The 17,885-nt window shown below is 43.2% G+C and overlaps 1 protein-coding gene across 1 annotated transcript in view; it reads left to right on the forward strand.

Moving 5' to 3' along the window:
- The first annotated feature begins 279 nt into the window (after positions 1 to 279).
- SVOP (SV2 related protein) overlaps positions 280 to 17,885 on the forward strand; it is an 80,602-nt gene continuing 62,996 nt past the window's right edge. Inside the window, exon 1 of the mRNA XM_077765963.1 lies at positions 280 to 401. Within this exon, the coding sequence (XP_077622089.1) occupies positions 280 to 401 (122 nt within the window). The remainder of the gene's footprint in view (positions 402 to 17,885) is intronic.

The following is a 17,885-nucleotide window of genomic DNA, read 5'->3' on the forward strand; positions in this document are numbered from 1 at the left end:
AGTGAGAGATCATGATGCATTACTCTGATGTGAAATAAAACCCGTCTGGCTTTTGGCATGCCCCCATTTCCCAGACAGATGGATAACGTGGCTGGCTGGAAGTAACTGCCTTTATAATATTCATATCTGCTCAAGGATCCCTCAAAGATCAGAGGTATAAACAAACATGGGTCATATTTTTCTTGGCAGATCATCTAATCCAGATAGAACTTTAGAACAGAGGTTCTCAGTGTGGTCCCCAGGCCAACAGAATCCGTGTCTCCGGGGAGCCTGTTCAAAATGGAAACTCTCAGGCCTCACCCCAGATCTGCTGAATTTGAAACTCTGGGGGTGGGGGACGACTATCTGCGTGTTAACAAGCCCTCTGGGCAGAGGGGGAGGCTACCGACTCACACTCAAAGGTAAAAACCACTGCTTTAGAAAAATAGAACCATATTTCTAAGAAAGAAGAGAAAACATTAATTCTTTCAGATCTTTTAAATGCCTATTAGGTACTAAGTACTGTACTCCCAGTTTTCAAAGGTGTACCTCAAAAGTCTCCAGAGAGCAGGGAAGGAATCTAAATGTGGGAAGCTTGCTGTGGACTGACTGTAGCCTTGATAGTGCCAGGCAGGCTGCTTGGAGGCATCCATAGCTAGTGGCCAGAGAAAAAGGCAGACCTGATGTTGGAGGTATACTGCTTTCCCCTTTCTCAAGAAGCTGATGGCCTTGTTACATGAAATCTCTCCATTTAAATGTTGAAAATGTTGGAAACCAAAATTTATTATTATTAAAAATTATTTTTTAAAAAAGAACAGCTCTGTTGAAACATAATTACATACCACACAATTTGCTCTTTTTAAGCAGGTAATTTGACAATCAGTTCATGAACATTTGGTTGTTTCCACTTTCTGATATTATAAATAATGATGCTATGAACATTTGTGTACGAGTTTTGTGTGCACTGTGTTTTCATTTTTTCTGGGCATATACCTATAAGTGGTATTGCTGGGTCATGAGGTACCTCAGTGTTTAAATTTTTGAGAAGTTGTCAAACTATTTTCCACAGAGGCTGCACCATTTTACATGCCCAGCAGCCGCGTATGAGGGGACTGTCCAGTCCCACATCCTCACCAACACTAGTTATTATCTGTCTTTTTAATCTAGCCATTCCAGTGGGTATGGCGGGTATGGTCATTTTGATTTTAATTTCCCTAATGACTAATGATGGTAAGCATTTTTTGAAGTGTTTATTGGCTAGTCATACATCTTCTTTGCAGAAATATCTCTTCATATTATTTGTTCATTTTTAAATTATGTTCTCTTTTTATTATTGAGTTGTACGAATTCTTTATATTGTTTGAAGTAAATCTCTTATCAGGGATATGATTTGAAAATATTTTCTCCCGTGCTATGCGTTATCTTTTCTTAATTGTGTCCTTCGTGGCATAAAAGCTTTTAGCTTTGATATAGTCCAACACATCTAACTGTTTCTTTTGTCACTTGTGCTTTTGGTGTTGTGTCTAAGAAACCACTGCCTAACTCAAGGTCATAAGGATCTACTCCTATGCTTTCTTCTAAGAGTTTCATAATTTTAAATCTTTATCTTTAAAGTATTCTTGTTATCCCTTCGGACTACTCAAAACACACCTTTATGTGGATCTGGCTTAGGGTTGTAGAGTAAACAACTGTCAAGGTTTGCCTGGGACTCAGGGCTTCCCAGATATTGAACTTCCAGGGCTAAAACTTAAGGTCCTGGGTAAACCAGCATGAGTTGGACACCCTACCAGTGGGCCTCTAACTTTCCACCTCTAATAGAAACCATTACCCTTGCTTTCCCTGGCTTAAAGTAGATACTGGATCCCTCCTCACCTGAGTGAAAGATCAGTTTGTTTTCAGTTTAAGGAGCATTTATTGAGTGCACACAATGCAAAGCTCTGGGGTTGAGTTTAGTGAGGGATATCAAATTCCAATTCCAGTGTCTATAAATAAAGTTTTATTGTTCCAGGCCCTTGGGGTGCATCAGCAAAGCTTTATGGAGCTTAAGTTCTAAATAGGGCAGATATTCTAGCAGGAGTGGAATGGTGAAACACAAATAAGGAGGATTTTTGAAGGCAGGAATTTGGTTTTATTAATCTTTGGTTCCCCAGTGTCAGGGCTATAGAAATCAATAATGCTTGCCATGAAAGAATGAGTGATCTTTGCCCTCCTCATATTTAGCTTACCTTTTTTTCTTGATTCATTTCACTAGAACCGGCAGCTCCCTGATGAAAATGACATGTCTAACTTGTCACCTCGCATATGCCCAGTGCCTATTACAGTGCCTGGCATACAGTAGGTGCTCAATAAACAGTATCTTAACTCAGGCTTACGTCTTTAAAATTTTCATTCCCTTCATTTGCTATCCCAGCCTGGATTTCAAGAATACTGCACTGATAACAACATTAATGAATCCCTGCAAACAAACATTTAGAGAGGCGTTGTCGACCAAAGAGCGCTCATTGGTACCTCGACAGCCATTTCACAGGCCGGTGTGCCCTATAGGCACCCGGTGAAACATCACCAATCAGAGACAGCCTGTAAATTCCTCTAACCAGAAGGGCTCTCCCCGCCCCCTCTCCCCGCGCTGCCTGCTCTGCCCTCCGCCGCCTCCTCTCCGCCCACTCTCCTGGCGGCGGCGGCTTTGTCTCGTGGGCTGGTCCCCGGCGGCTCCCTCCCCCGAACAGCTGCCGCCGAGGGAGGAAGCGGCGCGGGAGCTGTCCAGCACCCCGGTGCTGAAACCCCGACCGCTCGTCATCCACCAACACCATGTAAGGGCCATGAAAAGGGCTCGTCCTGGCGCAGCGCGGACATGGAGGAGGACTTATTCCAGCTAAGGCAGCTGCCGTGAGTATCATGGGGGCGAGTACGAGGCAGACAGGCTTTCCTTTAAAAAATGAAAACCTGGAGGGGGGCATCTCTGCATGGCTTCTTGAATTTAAAAAGGAACTGTTTGAGAGGAAAGAATTAGGCCCAGAGGAGACAAGCCATTTTCCTAGAGCCCAGCCTCTGTATCTCTGATTCAGTTCTATTTTTCAGATCCGTCAGTCTTATGGGGAACTAGGGGTGTTATGTTTTCCCTTTTAATTGCTCGCAATCCTAAAGGAATTTTTGTGGCCTGTGTTTTAAGAAAACATTAGCTGCTGTTTGGAAATGTGGACTGAATTGATGAGTCCGTATGCAATGACATCGGTTTTTCCCAGGCTTTCTCCTAGGCTGTGAAATCCCTAATTTTTCTGCAAGGTCTTTGGGAAGGGAATGATACTGATGTTGCAAAGTGGTTTCTGAAAAGCCAGAATACCTTCCTAGAGGGTTGTTTATGAAGTGTGTGAATGAGAGGGCTGTGCACGGTCGTTGAAACCTCTTGCCTTCTTCTGAATGAAAGGTTTTTGTAACAGCCAGCTAGAGTGGGACTCACTGTCGATGGCTATCCTCAAGAACATCGAGAATACAAAGCTAGAGGCAGGAATTTTTAAGGAATATCAAATTTGCTCTGAGAATCTTGGGGGAATAATGCCAAGCAATGGAAAGGATAGGGGCCTTGTAGAGGGGCTCACAGATTTCTCCCACTACAAGACAATGGTGATTTGTTAAGCAAATCCCAAGACTATGAACTGGGGCATTAACAGGGATTTTTGTTTTAATTTTTAGAAGCAGTAGCTATTTTGGATGATACAAGTAGACATTGTTTGGATTTGTTGAAAAGGATACATCATTGTTAGGATGTGTGTGTTTTCTTGACTTAAACATTTTTTTCCTCTCTAAGCCACTGAGAAATTCTCCCAAGTGACTTTTAGTGTGACTGATACAGCTCTCTGAGGCTCTGAAAACTGAAGGGTATTGTAATGATTACTTCTCAGTGTAAAATTAATCTTCATTTTAAAATTTTAATTAAAATTTTATTTTACATTTTTATTAATTGATCCACAAAGAGCATATCTTATGTAATACAGCATTATTTCACAAATGCTAAAGGATGCTCAGTGTTATAATTTCCAGAGATTGATGTATGAATACATAAAAATATTAATATCTGAGTGTAAATCTCTCAAGGGAGACATACCACTTTCATTGAAAATAAATAAGCTCAAAAACCAACCTATTATCTCAGAATAAAAAATAATTCAGAAACTGAAATATGAAATCTGGTACCTAGAATAGGGATACAATATATATTGGAACTGCAGTTTACTGAGATAAATTTTCAAATAATGTCAGAGCACGTGAACTTTGCAGATCACTCAGAGACTCAGGTAAAGACATGACAGTATTGTGACAATTCTTTCCTCAATTCAAAAAAAAAAAGGCAAAAATAGTAAGAGGGTTTCATTTATTTAAAATTTAAAATTAATTTCGTTTTCTATACTAATGTACAATATAAGGCACTAATAGAATCAAAACATAGGATAAATAAAGTTCAAAAAGAAGCTTAAGAATAAAAAGTAAGACTCTCTCTTCCCAAACTGCAGGTTAAGTTTCTTGATTATTCTCCCTAATATTTTAACAGATAAATACATGTATTATCCATTAGAGAGGCAAAATAGTGTACTGGCTAAGATCAAGGGCCCTTGAGTAAGACAGACTTGAGTTCAGATCCTGACTTTCCCACTTTCTGCTTATTTGACTTTGAGCAAGTGACTTAACCTTTCTGAGATTGGTTTCCCTAGCCATAAAATGGGGCTCATAATAGTATTTGATTCACAGAGTTGCTGTAATGATCCAGTGACATAATGTGTGCTGAATGCCTGGCAAAAACAAAACATTTGTCATATATTAACTAATATTTATTTAGGTGCAATCTAAATTTATTTATAAATTATAAAAATATATAGAGGCTCCCTATGCTGGAATCTTCAAAATTTTAATCTGCAATTTGAATGAAGTCAAAATTAGCCCTGAAATGTGTTGACCTCTATTTATAAAAAAAGAAGTGAAGTAAAAGGAACAGCCACATGAATCCGAGTGGGTTACAAATCACGACTTAGATGTTTTTTAAACCACACCCTGTGTATACTGTGCACAGATTGCAAGCAACAGATTTCCTGAGAGCAATATGGTTTTAAAAAAAAAATCGGAATGCCTTGTAGAGGGTTGGCAAGAGCGAACTTTGGAACAAGCTCAGTCTCATGGGAAGCCAAGTGTTAATAGATTATAAGCCACTAAGTAGTTTACAGGGTTTGGGGAGGGGGACAGGGGATGAGGGTGCCTAAGAAAACAGTCCCTCCTTGCATTTGGAAGCTCCTTCACACAGCTCTAGGGTGGTTCATTTCAGGCCCCAAACAACTTCTGCCTTTCGCCTGCTGTCCATTCAGGCACAGCACCGTGTGCAAGAGATTCAGGAGGCTGAGATTTTATATCTAGCTCTGTGTTATTGTGTGTCCTTGTGCAAGACTTTTCTGGGTCTCTCCTTTCTAGGATGATTTCTTGAAAGCAACTTTTGCAGACTACCATTGGTTGACTGGTTGATTGATTAATTCACTCATTTTATTCATTTGGGCACCATCCTAGGTACAAGGGATTCTACCACTGAGTAAGGTAGACATGGTCCTTGCCATCAAGGAGGTGACAGTCTAGAGCTGCAATGTCCAAAATGGTAGCCACTAACTCTAGGTGGCTATTTAAATTTAAACTTAAATTATGTAATTTTTATATGAAGTCATTTCTATAGTATAATATGTAGTATAAAATATAATTTGTAAATAAAATACATGGAATTTGAAAAATCAGTCTCTCAGTTGCACTGACGACATTTCAGCTGCTTAAGAGCTACATGTTGGGGGCATGCCTGGGTGGCTCAGCTGGCTAAGCATTTGACTCTTGACTTCAGCTCAAGTCATGATCTCACAGACTGCACCCCTGCGTTGTCAAGCTGCATGCTCAACAGCACAGAGCCTGCTTGGGATTCTCTCTCTCCCTCTCTTTCTGACAACCGCCCCCCCCCCAAATAAATAAATTTAAAAACTTAAAAAAATAGCTACATCTGGCTAGTGGCTACCATATTGAACGACACTGGTCTAGTGCTAGGAGAGGCAGATCTTGAATACATCTTGTACAATTATTATGAGAGATGTCTTTTTAAAAATTTTCTAATGTTTATTTTATTTTTGAGAGATAGAGAAAGAGTGTGAGCAGGGGAGGGGCAGAGAGAGAGACAGAATCGAAAGCAGGCTTCAGGCTCTGAGCTGTCAGCACAGGCAAAGGGCTTGAACCCACAAACCATGAGATCATGACCTGAGCTGGAGTCCGATGCTTCATTGACTGAGCTACCCAGGTGCCCCCAATTATGAGAATTGTCTTAAGGACAAGTGCAGAGTGCACTGAGACTAGTGCTAGATGGGGGAGATGCAGGACCAGTGAAGGTTTCCTTGTGGATGTGACATTGCAGTTGAGCCCCCAGAAATGTGTAGGGACTGTCCAAGGAAGATATTGGGATGAAGAGTATTTTGGACAAAGGGAACTGTGTAAGCAAAAGCACCACAGTGGAAAAAAGTGTTGTGTCTCAAAATCAAGCCAATGGAGGGAGCATAATAAACTAGTGGCTTGAGGGAGACTGCGGAGGATGGCAGGGACCAGGCCATACAGGGCCCTGTAGTATGTGACAGTGAGTTGGAACTTCATCCTGTGTTTGCTCAACTCACTTTCTCTCCCTCTTCTTTCTTACAACCTTTGTCTTTAAGATTAAACTCAAGTCCATTACCTCAATGAATCTTCCACTGATTTCTCCTGAACTTCAGCACCAGCAGGAGTGAAAGTGTGGGCTGTGAGGTGGGCAGATCTGGGTTCAAACATCTGGGTGGCCTTGGGCCAGTGATTTCATCTTCCAAAGGCTGGGTGTTCCTCTATAAAGTCAGGATAATGGCAGTATCTGCAGGGCAAGGCTGTTGTGAGTGACATTCAGAACAGTCCTCACTGGGAATCTCTTAGCACAATGCCTGGCTCCAAGTAAGGGCTCAGTGAATAGTGCTGGCATTATCTGTCTTCCTTCACTATAGATTTGTTTCCCTTATCTTCCAACATCACCGGGGAAGCCTTTTTCAGAACACTAAGAAAATGCTCCCCGAAGGGGGAAATTCCTGAACAAGGAGGAGAGATGGGGGTTCATTATCACTCACTTCAGGCAAAAAGCAGAGAGTTGTTTTAATAGCCTAGGGATCCTCAAGGTCAAACCAGAAAAACCTTTTAAAACCTCAAGCTCAAAGCTACTCACACCCCATCATTTCAAACACATGCCAGCTGGCCTCACCTCTAGGGGATATGTGTTTTAGTGACTTAAGGGGGACAATCTGGAGTCCAAAGAAAGAATGTCCCCTTGCAAAGAGGCCATTGCTTGAGTGATCTTAGGTTTTAGGGAGGATTGTCCCAGGGTCAGCTGGCCCAGAGAGTGGCATTACAGCCCCAGTCAATCTCTTCTCTGTCTTAAAGAATTATGCAGATCTGTCTGTAAGTCACTGCATGATCTTAGGCAATGTATTTCGTTTCCTGAGACCTAAGGGGTGCCTGGGCCACCTTTAAGAGGCATTCTTAGCTTTAAGATTCTAAGCTCCCTAGGTGGGTGCCTTGTACCATCCTGGCTTTTTGAAATTATTCTGTGATAATTATTAATTATGTCTCTCTCACTCCATGGTACATGGTTTCTCAACTTTGACATTATTCACATTTCAGACCAGATGGTACCTTGTGGGGTGGGGCTGGGGGGGAGATGGCTTTGCATTATAGGATGTTTAGCAGCATCCCTGGCATCTACCCACTAAATGTCACAACCGAAGTTGTGACAATCAAAAATGTCTCCAGACATTGCCAATGTCCTCTAAGAGATTAAATCGTGCCCCCATTGAGAACCACTGCTCTACAGTGTTTTAGTTTGGGTAATAGATTATTCAGTCTCTCTATTCCTAGAGCATCTTTGGGTCTCTCTTCCAGCCTTATTTCTCTGACCTTAGTCCAGTCAGGACCCCAGTACATGTTCTACCAGCAACATATGCACCTTCTCCATCCTCAGCATCCCGTTGGTAAAATACTGTAAGGTCCATGAGGACAAGAGCTCAGTCTGACACACAGAAAGTCCTTGCAACATGCCTGTTGAATGAATGAGTGAATGAATGAATGAGTCAGTTACAAAGACAAACTACCTGGAAAGTTGTAGCACAGATATCTGCTCCCTGCCCCCCATCCACTGAGGCCATGGCACAGAATAATCAAGTGTGAGGGCTCTCTACTCAAGCAGAACTGGATTCAAATCCTTTGAATCCACTTTCCTACTAAATTGGAAGGCCATCTTTTCTTCTCCAGGCCTCAGTTTCAAGTCCTTAGTAGAGCTACCAGCACAGAGTAAGGGCTAAGTAAAGGTTAACTGCTGTTTATTGTGATTGTTGCCTTTTGTCCAGAGTATAAGCTAGTGGTCCACTACCCAGGGAACAAGGTCAGTGCTATTCAGGTTGATGGAGGTGATAGGAAAATACAGAGAAATAAAATCCACAGAGAACTAAAAATTCTTTTAATTATGGACTTCTAGAGATTCAGGAATGGAAGGGATCTTAAAGGCCATTGTATCCAACCCCTTATACCTTATCTCCCCAGTCCAGGGCAGGAGGACATCAAGTGGTGACGTTCAAACATCTGTGGCCACCATCAATGGTTTATTAAAATTCAGATCCCTGGGCTGTATTCTGCAGAGATGTCCAAGCATTAAATCAGGAGAATGGCCCAGGAATTGGCATTTTAATCAGTTCCCTGGGGGTGTTCTTGGCCTCAGAGAAGCATCAGCTAATTGGTTAAGACTACGGGCTGTGGAACTACTCTGGCCAGGGACTGTAGTACACTGTATACTCTCTAGGGATCCTGAGACAATTGATATAATGTCCCTGAGCTTCTATTTACTTGTCTATAAATTGGGGATATTAATAACACCTCCTTCCCAGCCTATAAATTGGGGATATTAATAACACCTCCTTCCCAGGGTTGTTGAAGAGATTATATAAGATAGTAAGTATATACAGCATTTAGGCATGCTGAAATGCTGGATATTAATTAAATATCATTACCCTTGGGTTTACTCAGATGGATACCCACCCACCTCTCCTAGACCATCTCTCATAAAGGAGAGCCCACTGCCTCCGAAAGCAGCCTGTTTCATCTCTGGACTTCTTTGCCTAAGGCGGCTCCCCGTACTGTGTTGAAATCTGCTTCCCTCTCCTCTCTATCCAGAAGCTCAAGCTCTGGGCTGAGGGTCCAGGTTGAAAGAGCACCATCTTTCACTTGCCTAAACTTCAAATATTTGAGGACAGAGATCCGGACCCTGAAAAGACGCTTCCCACATCACACGGATCAGGGAGTGCCCAGGTCTTATCTTGAAGGAAACAAAAACCAGGTCCATTTTTTAAGTGACCTTGGCAGTTTCCATTGCTCCAGGTCCACAGTATCTAATCCCACTTGCCAATAGGTCTCAGATTCCTAAGAAGCCCCAGTGTAACGCTGCTGAGCACCTGGGACAAAACCCAGGGATGCTGGTCATCAGCGTTGCCGACTGAATTCCCCAAACAAGTGGGCACTTGTTATGCATTGTAGTTGGGTCTCTCAGGGAAGGGGTCTTGCTCTACTCATAAATGTGTGTGGGGGGGGAGGGGTAAGTGGGGAGGACAAATAACAAAAGCTTCCCCCACCCCCTCCTTCCCTGGTTTAGTCCCCCTAATCCAAGCCATCATCACCTCTCACATAGCCAACCACACAGCCACCTCCACTGTCTCCCTGCTTCCTTTCTTGCCATCTTTCTGTTAAACATGCTTTTATTTTTTATATTCTAGTATTTTGGCCTCTTGGGGCCTTGCTGATCCTGGAGGGATTAGTCCCTTCCAGAATTAACTAGTAATGACTCACCTGCCAGTGCCCTTTTTGTAAACAAAGTAACCAGTCCAGAGCCACTATCCACCTGTCCTAATTACCCCAAGGCCAACTACCAGGCAGCCCCTGTGCCCCAGAACCTGCTGAAATTATTCACACTGGCCAATCAGCCTGTTTGTCCTGCTTCGCTGATTCCTTCTTGTGGAAACCAGGATAAGGGCTCTTGCCCACCTTTGCCCCTCACCCTCTCTGCCTTTTTTTTTTTTAATGTTTTATTTATTTCTGAGAGAGAGAGAGACAGTGTGAACAGGGGAGGAGCAGAGAGAGAGGGAGTCACAGAATCTGAAACAGGCTCCAGGCTCTGAGCTAGCTGTCAGCACAGAGCCAGAAGTGGGGCTCGAACCCATGAAACCTGAGATCATGACCTGAGCCGAAGTCAGACGCTCAACCAACTGAGCCACCCAGGCGCCCCACCCTCTCTGCCTTTTTACCAACTCAGGAGCGTCCCCATACGGCACCTGAGGTGTGACAGGCTCCCCCTCTTACGATCCGGGAGTAGAACAGAGTGTATTCTTTACCAGCAGCTGTCTCCTGGGCCATTGGTCTTGCTATATCTAAATAATATTATAACCTGCATTTTAAACCACTCTCCACAGTCTGTTCTTCCTCTTGTTGAAACATGTGCCTGAGCGCTTTTCTCAGAACTCAACTCTGATCATCTTCTACTCTCTTGCCTGCTTGAAAACCTTTCAATGGCATCCCCTGGGTCTTGGGATAATGTGGGAAATCCTCACTGTGGTGTCCAGAGCTCTGCACGACCCAGCCTGTCTCTCTGACCTCCATGCCTTCGTCCTGCCTCCGGGCCTTTGCACCAGCCATTCTCCCTGCTCTCTCTCCATCTGTGCCCAACTCTCCTTACCCTCTTGATCTCAGCCTCCTTAGGGAAGTCTATTCCGGACTCCTCCTTCCTCTGGTGGTTCTTTATCTTCAAACTTCTTTCCTTTCCTTCTCAAGATCCATTCTTTGGCAAATGTATTACAATTTCTTTGTTTACCATCTCCCCAAGTAGAGCACCCCCACCTTGAGGGCAGGGACCACATCTATTTTGTCCCCTTTGACCTCCCAGCACCAGGCACACAGTCAGCACTCAGTAAACACCAAAATACTGAATGACTGTGCCAGTCTGTGCGAGACACTCTTGTCTATATTGACTCTTATCATCTCCTTGGCAAACCCTGTGAGGTGGGAATTACCATCTCCATCCACTCAGGGAGACAACCAAGACTCAGAGAGGAAAAGTAACCTCCCCAGGGTCACACAGCAACTGAGAAGCATGGACAAGGAATCCAAACACAGGTCAGTCTGTTTGCCAGAGCTGGGCCCTCTTCTTCCCTAGGACAGACATGTCTCTTCAGGGCAGGATGCTATCTGCCGCCCTGTGAAAATCACCGCTAGCTGTAAGCTTCCTTCTCGGTTTGGTAGACCCATTAACTCAGGGGATTAAAGTCCAGAATCTCAGAGAAGAAGAGAACAAACTTCCTTATCTAAAATACCCTAACCAAGTCTCAGACCCTAATTTAAGGAACTGGAGTGAATTACATGATGGTGCAAATAAGATCTTTGACAGTCATTTCCTCAAGCTCTTGTCTTCTTTAAATAGCAAAATTATGTGAAATAAATGTTCCCTGCTATTTTGGTAAATTACATGCTGTAATTTACACAACAAATGCCAAGAAATTTGTGAGCCAACCCGTTTCCAAGCTCTCATACATTTAACATATGTCACTGCAATTTTCTTTATCTTTCCTATCACATTTTTCCCCCTTGGGAAGTCTTGCCTCAGATAGTTGATAAATACTTTTAGGAACCCAACCGAATCAAAATGTGGTCTGGGTTTCTGAGAGTAATTTGTCACAGGTCAAAGGTCTCTCTTTAGGTCTGTCTTAAAACAAGTTTTCATAAATAAAGTACGCTGGCTTCTTGGGGTGTGCCAGAGTGGGAACGTGAACAGATCCTGGTTTAAAACCGTGGGGCGCTCAGTCACTTTCTCAAGCTCATGTGGAACAAGGGTCAGTGTACTCTGAGCTCCGGCAGAAAGGTGACCCGAGCGGGGCCAGGTGGAGGGAAGGTAACATTTACTCAGTGCCCGTGCTTTTCCCGTTCCTTCATCAAGCTCAGTTAACCTTTATAGCGGTACTGCAAGCCCGTTATCATTCCCATTCCACAGATGAAAGTGTCTGTACCATGCTTTCCAGGTGCCACATGATCAACAAGAGCTCTATAAATAATCGCTGCTGTTATTTATATTATGAAAGTAATAGATGTGCAGGTTTAAAATTGCAAACATTACAGAAAGGTCCAAAATGAAAAGGAGGAAAATGTCCTTCCCATCCAGAAAGTCCCCATTTCCATGCGGTCCTTCTTCCCAGAAGCAACCAGTCTGTGATTTCTTATGTACCCTTCCAGAAGGTCTAGGACAGTGGAAGCGTACTCTCTAGTGTCGCTTCTCACACTTAAAGGTGCACACAAATTGTCTGGGGACCTGGTTAAAATGCAGATGCTGATTCAGTAGCTCCGGGGTCAGGGCCTGAGACTTGGAATTTCTAACAAGCTTCTAGGGGATGCTGGGGCCCCTGGTTCAGGACCACATTTAAATCTTGGTAGCAAAGGACGTAAGTCACGTGACCATATTCTAACCTGCTTAGTAATGAGCCCTGACACTCTTTTCCTGTTGGCTCTTAGAGATCAACTTGTGTGTGCATGTGTCTGTGTATGCACGTATGTGTGCATGTGTGTTTATTGTGGTAAAATAGACATAAGATAAAATTTGCCATTTCGACAATTTTAAGCGTGCAGTTAGCAGCATTAAGTACATTCACGCTGTTATGCAACCAACACTACCATCCAGAACATTGTCATCCTCCCCAGCTGAAATTCTGTCCCCATTAAACACCAACTCCCCTCCCCCCAGCCCCTGGCAACTGCTATTTTACCTTCTCTGCTTGTGATTTTGACTATTCTAGCCCCCCACATATAAGCAGACTCATGCAATATTTGTCTTTTTGTGCCAGGCTTATTTCATGTAGCATAATATCTTCAGAGGCCATCTGTGTTGTAACATGTGTCAGAATTTCCTCTTTTTTGTTTAAGGCTGAATAATACTCATTGTGTGTCCAGACCACACTCTCCTTATCTGTTCATCCATCGATGGAGCCTTGGACTGTTGTGATATGACGATAGGGATCAACAAACAAAGTTTTTTAAACATTCTCTTAAGTGGATGCACCATAATCTATGTAATTACTCCTCTCCTGATGATTGCTGCAAACAGCGTGCTAGCACCAGAAGAGAATATAGCAGAGTGGCCCGGAGTGGGGACTCTGAAGTCAGATGGCTTTGCCAAAGTCTGGCTTAAACACCTGTTGGGTGACCTTAATGCAGCTCCTGGCCCCTCTGGGCTTGACTGTCCCCATCTGTAAAATGGGGTTAGTGACGGTGAAGGTTACATAAGGTAATCAATGCAGAGCACAGGCACGGGAGCTAACAACCCCTATCAGCCGTTGTTTGTGTTGTAAGCCATTGCCTACTCATGTCTGTCCCTGCAGTGAACTACCAGCGGCACAATTCTGTGTGGGAGCACAGAGCACTTAAAATTTTGAAAGCTATCACAGATTACCTTCTCCAGAGTTACAGTGGTCCCTGTTAGTCACAGAAAGAAGTGTGGAACCCTGGATGGCCCTTGAAGAGAGGATGAGATACGAGCGGGATTCAGGAGATTGTCAGGCTGTGTAGTCATTCCTTCTGCGATGTTACCTCAGAGTCAAGGGTGAACCATTGATGTTCTCGCTTCATCCCTGAAAATGAGGTGATGATGCATGTAAATGTCCATTTTCTTCCCTCTTCTAATACTCCTCTACATTCCTATCTCCCACGAATACCTGGGGGGCTGTTTATGTGTCTGATGTGGGGGTTGCTTCTTGGGGACAGGAAGTCCCATTTATTTGAAATTCCTTCCTATTTAATACCACCCCTTACTCAGAGGGTTGTAGAGTTGAAACATCACCACTCCCCCCCCCAAGTTAGCCTTTCAAAGATTTCTTTTTTATTTTTTAACATTTATTTATTTTTGTGAGAGAGACAGAGTGAGGGGGGGAGGGGCAGAGAGAGAGGGAGACACAGAATCGGAAGCAGGCTCCAGGCTCTGAGCTGTCAGCACAGAGCCAGATGCGGGGCTTGAATCCACGAATGGTAAGATCATAACCAGAGCTGAAGTCAGACACTTAACCGACTCCCAGGTGCCCCCAAGGCATTTAAAAAATATTTATTTACTTATTTTGAGAGAGAGACAGAGAGAGAGCACAAGCAGGGGAGGGGCAGAGAGAGAGGGGGAGAGAGAATCCCAAGCAGGCTCCTAGCTGGCAGCGTGGAGTCCGACATGGGGCTTGAACTCACGAACCATGAGATCATGATCTGAGCCAAAAGCAAGAGTCTGACCCTTAACTGACTGAGTCACTAGAGGCCCCTCATGGCTCTTATCTGTAGCATTTCTCACAATGTGCAAGACAGCTGTATAACGATGTGCACACACATGCACACACACACCTTTTTAAATGCCCGCCTCCCTCCCCAGCAGTAGACTATGAGCCCTGCAGGAAGGAACCTAAGCCTGTTTAGCTCACTTTTGAAATCCCAGTAGTATTTTTGGACTTGCTACAAGGCAGGTGCTCAATAAATGTTGAATAAATGAATAAATGGATTCCAGTAACATCTGCAGCAGTATTAAGGGTTGAGGTTTGGGGTGGTTGTTTGTTTGTTGGATGGTGAAATATACACAACACCAAATTTGCAATTTGTCATTCTGATTATTTTTAAGTGCACATACATTCACCTTATTGTGCAACCACACCGTCATCTGTCTCCAGGACTATTCCATCTCTTCAAACCGCAATTCCGACCCCCTTAAACACAAGCCCTCCATTCCTTCCCCCCCCAGCCCCTGGAGATCGCTCTTCTACTTTGTCTCTGTGACATTGAATATTCTAAGTATCTCAAAAGTGGAATCATGACATTTTTGTCATTTTGCGACCAGTATATTTCACTTAGCGTGATGTTTTCAAGGTTCGTCCATGTTGTAGCATGTATCAGTGCTTCAATCCTTTATAAGACTGAGTAGCATTCCATTGTGTGGTGGACCACATTTTGTTCATCCATCCATTTACCAGCTGATGGACACCCGGGATGCTCCCACCTCTTGGGCGATCATGACTAACGTGGCAGTGAACTCGGCGTATATTCACAATGGCGTACAACAGTCACCTCTATCTGGCTCCAGGGAATTTCCACCACCCCAAAAGGAAACCCTGTACCATTAGGCAGTCACTCCCCATTCCCTCACCACTCCCAGACCCTGGCAACCACTAATCCGCTTCCTGTCTCTATGCATTGGCCCATTCTGGATACTCCCCATAAATGGAATCACACAACATGGGACCTTGTGCGTCTGGCTTCCTTCACCTAGCATCATGTGTCAAGGTCCATCCGTGTTGCAGCAGGTGTTGGTGGTTTGAGAGCTGTGCTATAGACCGCTCAAACCAGCCCCAAGAGTAGATTGACCGTTAAACGTTCAGAACATTTTGGAGCCTGTTGAAATTGGTCGCATATACACCCTGGATTTTGTCATATGTTATGCATCCTTATGGTTTTAGGGGTTTTAGTTGAGATTCAGTTTATGGGCACACCACTGGCTTGAGAGCAATCCCATGGTCTCCATCAGCAAGCCCCTCAAAGCTGCCCCCAGAGAAACGCCAAGTTAGAATAAAACAGTGTTCTTGAGTGAAGTCCCAGCCCCCACCTTCTAACCAGAGTTCTAGGCCTAAAGCAGCCTGTCTCTTGGCCTTTGCTCCTGGGTGATACCTGCCTCCCGGTTCTAGGCAGGGACATTTGTCTGAGACCCGTATCACAGGTCCTGGGCCTCTCAGATGAGGTAGATGAGCTGCAAGCACCCACCTCAGCTGGGGCAGCTGGATCCAATTTCAGCAAAGACCACATCCGTGCCTTGTCCTGCCTCCTTCACTTCCCAATGGAAGTACTTTCTTAACAAATCATTGCGCAAAAATCCCCAACTCATTTTTGCAGAGATAGAAGAATTCATCATAAAATTCATCCAGAATCCCACGGGACCCAGAATAGCCAAAACAATCCTGAAAAATAAGAACAAAATTGGAGATCTCATACTTCCTGATTTCAAACCCTACTACAAAGCAACAACGATGAAAACAACATGGTACTGACCTAAGGAAAGGCATATGGACCGCCGGAATAGAACAGAGAGCTCAGAAATGAACCCTCACATATATGGTCACGTGATTTTTGACAAGGGTGCCAAGACCATTCGATGGGGTGAAGGGTGGTCTTTTCAACAAATGGTGTTGGGAAAAGTGGATGTCCACATGCAAAATAAATGTTGGACCCCCACCTTATAGCATATACAAAAATCAATTCATAATGGATCAAAGATCTAACCCTAATAAAAACTCTTGCAAGAAAATGTAAGGAAAAAGATTATGGCATTGGAATTGGCTGGACTATATCACAGTTAAAAACATGTGTGCATCCAAGGACACAATCAACAGAGTGAAAAGACCACCTGTGTAAAGGGAAAAAACTATTTGCAAATCATATGTCTGATAAGGGATTGATATCCAGAATATATCAACAACAACAAAGGCCTGATTTTAAAATGGACAAAAGCCTTGAACATTTTTCAAAAGTATGCAAATGGCCAATAAATACATGAAACGATGCTCAATTTTAGGGAAATTTACAATGAGATACCATTCCACACCCATTAAGGTGGTTTAATGAAAGAAAGATACAAAGAAAGAAAGAGAGAGAGAAAGAAAGAAATGGCAAGGATGTAGAAAATGGAACACCGTTCATTGATGATTGGGAATGTAAACTGGTACAGCTGCTGTGGAAAACAATATGCAGGCTTCTCAAAAAATTACACATAAATTACCAGATGATCCAGCAATCCCACTTCTGGGTATAGAACCCAAAGAAGTGAAAGCTGAGACTCAGTTACATGAACACCCATGTTTATAGCAGCATTATTCACAACAGCCAAAAGGTGGGAGCAACCCAACTGTCCATAATGGATGGATTAAAAAATTGCGGTATGTCCATACAATGGAATATTATTTAGCCTTAAAAAGGAAGGACATTCTGACACCTGCTACAACATGGATGAACCTTGAAGACATGATTCTAAGTTAAAAAAACCAGTCATAAAAGCACAAATACTGTATGATTCCACTTACATGAGGTATCTGAATAATTAAATTTATAGAGACAGAATAGTGGGTGTCAGGAGATGGAGGAAGAGGGAAAGAAGGAATTAGTGTTTAATGGGTAGAGTTTCAGACTAGAAAGAGGAAGAGTTCAGGAGATTCATGGTTGGACAACAATGTGAATGGACTTAATGCCATAGAATTGTACACTTACCCATGGTTAAAATGGCAAATTTTATTTTGTGTATATTTTACCACAATCAAAAAAGAAAAGAATCCCACCTTAGGCTCTGTGTCTAAGGAATCCAATTTATGATGCAATGATCACATCCAATATACAGGAGGTAAACTGAGGCTCAAAGTGATTATTATATCTTATCCAATGGGGATGATAATAGTCATGGCCATTCAGGGTTTCTGTGAGGATTCAATCAACTAATGATGCATGTAAAGACCCTTGATCAAGGAAGAGAATTACCTAGGAACATGTGGGGAGAAGGAAATCAGGAGTCCAGGTAGCTTCAATCCAATTATGGCCAAATGTTGGCAATTTTATGTGGTGCAACCTAATAGTAGTGTTTGGTGCTTAAGCTGGACAGTGGAAGAAAAATATTTCTGTCATTGTTATCTGTATACTTGCATATGTTTTAAATATTTCAAAATAAAATTTTTATGGAATAAAAATTAGAATAGGTAGGGAGCAATAGAAGGGTTTGGAGAGGTCACATCCTGTCTTTGGCC

The sequence above is a fragment of the Crocuta crocuta genome, unplaced genomic scaffold, assembly GCF_008692635.1.
Source record: "Crocuta crocuta isolate KB4526 unplaced genomic scaffold, BGI_CrCroc_1.0 scaffold339, whole genome shotgun sequence".
NCBI lineage: Eukaryota > Metazoa > Chordata > Mammalia > Carnivora > Hyaenidae > Crocuta > Crocuta crocuta.